Source organism: Triplophysa rosa, unplaced genomic scaffold (genome assembly GCF_024868665.1).
Source record: "Triplophysa rosa unplaced genomic scaffold, Trosa_1v2 scaffold423, whole genome shotgun sequence".
In the NCBI taxonomy this organism is placed as follows: domain Eukaryota; kingdom Metazoa; phylum Chordata; class Actinopteri; order Cypriniformes; family Nemacheilidae; genus Triplophysa; species Triplophysa rosa.
This window is the reverse complement of record NW_026634429.1, coordinates 65,385-70,929: the sequence shown is the minus strand read 5'-3', so window position 1 is coordinate 70,929 and position 5,545 is coordinate 65,385. Positions and strand designations below refer to the sequence as shown.

The window sequence follows — 5,545 nt, the reverse complement described above, 5'->3', positions numbered from 1 at the left end:
TTACAGTATGTGATAAATGGTCTTATACAACTTATTGAACTGCTTACACCAATGAACATCATTTTGTGGTCAGATAAAGTAAACCCTTCACTGTGCATTTCCCATTTTTAAAACATATTTATTTGACATAAAATGTCACCATGTGTTCATCATTCTGAGGAGGAATCTTTCACTTTTAAAAGAAACAAATATCTGATGGCTGAATTCCATTATCACATGACAAATGGCAGTAACCTATTACAGAAGGTTATAATTATAAAAGTGTCTAAGAGGTGAAAATAATTCAATGCAAGTCGATGCACCTCGAGCAGAAGAAATCCTGCTGAGCCGAAATAAACACAGATCAATACTCATTGATCCGATCAAAAACTTCAGATAAATCAGACTTTTGTGTCTGTGCACTTCACAAATAATGCAAAAATCACTTTTACTGTGCAAATTATATTATGTTCTTGTTTGTTTCTACAATAACATAAAACGTTATATGCACCGCTAAATTCATATAATGCATTATTATTAAACTCGAGAAATGTTTTGCATTAAATGTTTTGCTTGTATTTTCCATCATGTGCTGCAAAGTAACTGTGGTAACAATTGTTTGTATTTTGAACGCATTCTAATGAATTACAAATATACATATCATCGAAACAATCGTAGAAAGTTTCCTTTTGAAGTTTAAGAAAATCTTTGGAAAGGAACCTTCGCTGAATGTTTTCTGTTTCATTCATTTCATTCGTGCGTTCTTTCATTAATACAGTATTCAACACTCTTCATTGTACTTTAAATGAATAGAGAATGAAAACAACCTACCCGTGTAGCGGACCAGGGTCCGAGGAGCGCGCATGGGCATGGCTCGTGGTGGACTGTTGGACATCTCTCTCGAGCACTATCATCCCTCTTACGCACGCTTGCGTTCTATTGGCTGATGGATTGCGCGCGGGGCGTTCAGCGCGAGCTTGGTCCAAATACAAACGAAGACCAGGGGCCTCATTTATAACCGTTGCGTACGCACAAAACATGCCCCAAAAGTGGTTTACGTACGCCACTTCCCACGCAAATGATGGGATTTATAAAAACAAACTCGACGGAAAAATGTGAGCACATGCACGCAAACTCTGACCCATGCGTACGGACATTTTGGAGACAGAGCAGTTTGGCGACACCGATGGTGAGTTAGTGAACTCAAGTTAGATTGCAAAAGGTAAGTGTGACAAAAACGATTATAAGCATTAATCCCTCACACACATTTAATTTAATTTTATCTTAAATAACCTCATTATCACGAATATTAAATCTGCAGAGTTATTTGCGCTATTGAGCGATACTCGTTTCATGCAGCTCTTGTAAAATCAAACTCAAATCTTAAATAAAAATTCAATCTAAATATTTGATCAGCGCTGTCTCATCATCACACTATGAGCGCATGAGGTAGAGATGATACGACTGCATAGAATATAGGACAGCATCAAATACGATAACTGCAGAACACAGTGTAAATAAATAGCTAAATATGTTTTCCTTACTGTGCATAATCATCAAATGTCAAAGTCTGGAAATACGGCCATTAAACTCTCGCACAATCATTTCTCTAAATGTCCTCGTTATCGGTTCTAACTAAGTTCATAACAAAACCGGAATGAAGAAACATTCGTCTTTAACAATTATGTCTTCAAATTGTATCTCAGATGAAGGACACCAGTAATTAATGATGTGATTTTAATGAGGTGACCAGTCTAAATGCTGTAAACATACAGTATATGCTGCAGAGACCTTATTTGGCGTTGATATAATTATAATAATAATTATAACAATTATTAATATGGAAATCTCAGTGAATCTCATGTGTGGCCATTTGTGATTTTCGTTACTGAGATAAAGGATCGGGGGTTTTACATAAGTTTTTGTTATTTTTCTATGGCATCTGATTGTGGTTGAACCCGGAAACGGTATACGTCCATAATGGTGCGTGACGTCAGGCTTAACAAGCGGATTGGATGTCAGGCTTATTAATATACGAATAAGCATTCATGAGTTGCTTTGCATTGACTATTTATGGGTAAAAATGTGCGTGTACAGGGCGGGATATGAGGCTGATTCACTTACGCACACTTGCAGGTAATCTGTGATTTATAAAGGGAAAATTGCGTGCGCAAGGTTTTATAAATCTCAATTTTTGTTTGCGTACGCCCTTTTCAGCATTCTGGCGTAAGTTCACTTTTAGGAAGGTTTCTACGCACAGTTTTATAAATGAGGCCCCTGGGCTCCACTAACTTTTTTGTCCCATACACTGCAAAAAGATGACTTGCATGACTTTATAGAGGTATGAAATTAACTTTTTTCATGAACTTTGTCATATAGCCCTGGACTTTTGTGAATTAAAAACTTCAAAACATTTACATTTGCATTTATTTGTTCATTTGGCAGACGCTTTTATCCAAAGCGACTTTTATCCAAAACAGTTTGAATCATTGTTTTGACTTCTTGACTTCTAAGTGACAAGGATGGCAAGTGTCGAAGTCAATGCGCACTGAAAAAAATAACTTGTAGAATTTACTTAATAAAATCCTCGTAACAATTTGCACGAATTTTTTTTAAGTAAAATTTGCTGCTATAATTCAAGTACAACTTACTAACCAGAATAAAGTAAATTCTACTTAATAACTTAAATTCAGATTTTGTTAAAATATCAAGTAAATGGTACTTAAAGTAGACAAAAAATTATGCTGAACGAAATCATTTGTATAACTCAAACTTCACAGATCTCTTACTTTCACATTGAAAACACAACCAAGTCTTTCTTTTTACTGACAAACAGGCACGTGCAGGGGGGGGGGGGTTGGGGGCTTTGTTGGTTGAGCCCAGGCCCATTTTCTTCCTCGAGAGAAAGTGCCCTTTTTCTGGGATTTTTTTATAAATGGATATATGAATGTGCACGCGTATACAGTATGTTTCTGTGCACGGCTTTCCTTGTCAGACAATTAGAAAATGTCAGTTCAGGTCGGCAAATGTTGAGAGTTCCGATGCCTTTCTCCCATCCGCGTCTCCACGCAAGCGCGCAGGCGCGCAGCCGCACATAGCGCGCACTCGCAGCACAACTGTGTGTGTAGCACGTTTGGCACATCAGGCAGAGAGCCACAGAAGTGAAGACCTCCCTCCTTTCCAGTAGCGTTTGTCTTGGTGTGGAGGTACTGGAGGTGAGTGGTGATGAACAGACTAGCTTACATGTGCTTTCGAATTCACACCCAATTATCCAAAAGACAAACCACAAATATTGTTTTGCTAACATCCATCACTTATGAGCTAATGAGTAAGCTAAAGTTTCGCTAAGGCAGTATATCAGTATATCAATTGTCTTCATTTAATTACTTATTCACTCCTTGCTTTGTTTATTTGTTTATTTACTTATTCATTACTTCTTTAATCACTTATATAACCAATTCTTTCTTTAATCACTTATTCATGCCTTTATTTATTCACGCATAAGATACGTGTCAACATCATAAAAACATGTCCAAACATGATCTCCGGAGAAGAGAGAAAAATGCTCGGTAACAGTACGGGCAAAAGTTCAAGAGTTCAACTCCAGACGTGGGCAATCCCTCACCACGTGGACAGATACTGTCCAAGGCCAAAAGTTCAACGCAAAGGGGGGGGCAGTCCCAAACAATGGCGCTGTTATGGTCAAAGGGCAACGCAAAGGGGAGGGGCCCTCACAACGTGGGTGGTCCGGAAGTAATTCAACCCCCCCCCGAAAAGGTCAATGACCCCATCAATCATACCTGTCAATCATTTTGACACTATGACCCGCATATATACTACTCACATTATAGGTCCACTGATCAACTGTTTAAAGTGAACAAACACATGACAACACGATGCCAAAAGAATAAATTAAGACAGAATAAAATAAGATTACGAATCAAAAACAAGGAAGCAGGTCACATGAAATAAATTAAAGTTTGAGAGCGGAAGGGTTGAAGGACACAAGTCCAACACTAACCTGACATAACTTAATTGCACTATAAAAAATATTTGTTTTTTTGTTGGTTCAACTTAAAAATGGTTGCCTTCAAATTTTGAGTTAATGCAACTTAAAATTATTAGTTAACGCCCTGAATTGACCAAATTTATTAACTCAAAATTTGAAGGCAACCAGGTAACTTATTATTTTTAAGTTGAACCAACATTTTTTTACAGTGGAATAACTGATGTATAACCTGTCATATACAGTATTTCTGTCAAAGTTGCTTATTTCATAAAATTCTTCCCTTACAAAAATGAGCAGTTTCACGACAAATAAAACAAAGCAGAATCATGGTATCCATAAATGTACCACGTTTTTTCAACAGTACCTATAGTTTAATCATGATATTTGTATAAAAAACTGATTTGTAGGAAAATCATGCCAAAAAAAACATGGTTTGAATTTATTCATGCCATCCAAACAGAAATAATAAAAACTTGCAGCTTATACCTCATGCCAAAATCTGACAAGTTGTCTTGCTGTTGACATAGTTTGCATCTGAATGTACTGTTATATTTCGGTTAAAAGAATGTTGCTGTGTAGTTTTTGAACAAATCGTTAAAATCAAAGCTCTGATTGGTTAGAATCTTCCATTCATCTACACCAGCGCGTGATCGAACTGTCCTCTCTCCAAACCATCTTTATGATCAGACCAGGATGAGGACGGCATGCTGCTGTAAGGGTCCAGAAGAATCCGGAAACAGCGAACCAGCAAAAAGACCAAAAACACCAGAAGGAGTCCCACGAAACACATGGCCGTGTTCTGCTCCGTGTCAGGGTCCGGCAGGAGTCCCGCTGAGACCGGAGACAGAGACTGTAACTCAAACTCCATCAGAGAACTTTCACTCATCTTCTCCAAGTGAAACGTGTCCGGTGCCGGGACGTGAGACGATCCCATACGAAAGAGATTTAATTTCAAGGAAAGAATTGAGATCGAACGGAGAGAAAATGGAGAATCCTTCTGCTTTTTAGATCTCGGGTCTCCTCTAGCATGAGATCATGAACTTTGGTCAGATTCGCCTGCACATAAAAATCATAGAACTCAAACATTACTCATCAAATTCATCCAAAAGATAAAACAATCATTTTATACCTCTTACTGTACATCAACAATGTCTCATTTGTGATATTTTAATTTCTCCAAAATAAATAGAAGAAATAAAACATAACACATCCATAAAAAACAATAATGTTCTTCTGGGATTACCTGTTCAGGTAGAAATCTGAGGATGAAACTGAAGAAGAATCACAGTGAAGGCTCTTCAGGGCACATCCAACATCTCATATGCGCTGAAACAGACACAAAACTATTCAAACTATTCAGGTGTCCTCACTGACTGGCCGAGATAAAAGCTGCTATTTCCAGCAACAACGTGACAGGAACCGGCGCTCTGTGAATGAAGAGAAAGGCAATCCCTGTAAATGTGGGTTGATCCAGATCTTAAAACATTGTGGATCAATAACGGCCACATAAAAGAGAAGTAAATCAGGTCACCTCTCCAACACACCATAACACATCTG

The 5,545-nt window shown here is 37.8% G+C and overlaps 1 protein-coding gene across 1 annotated transcript; it reads right to left on the bottom strand.

The window, feature by feature from the left end:
- Positions 1 to 4,469: 4,469 nt before the first annotated feature.
- LOC130550764 (cortexin-1-like) lies at positions 4,470 to 5,345 on the bottom strand. Its single transcript, XM_057328267.1, has 2 exons — positions 5,232 to 5,345; positions 4,470 to 5,044 (listed from the first exon to the last, which is right to left on the bottom strand). The coding sequence occupies exon 2, from the start codon at positions 4,920 to 4,922 to the stop codon at positions 4,623 to 4,625; it is 300 nt and encodes a 99-aa protein (XP_057184250.1). The 5' UTR covers positions 4,923 to 5,044; positions 5,232 to 5,345; the 3' UTR covers positions 4,470 to 4,622.
- Between the last annotated feature and the right edge of the window lie 200 nt (positions 5,346 to 5,545).

Excerpts from the sequence above, each read along its gene's own strand:
- LOC130550764 (XM_057328267.1), bottom strand. The coding sequence starts at position 4,922 with ATGGGATCGTCTCACGTCCCGGCACCGGACACGTTTCACTTGGAGAAG.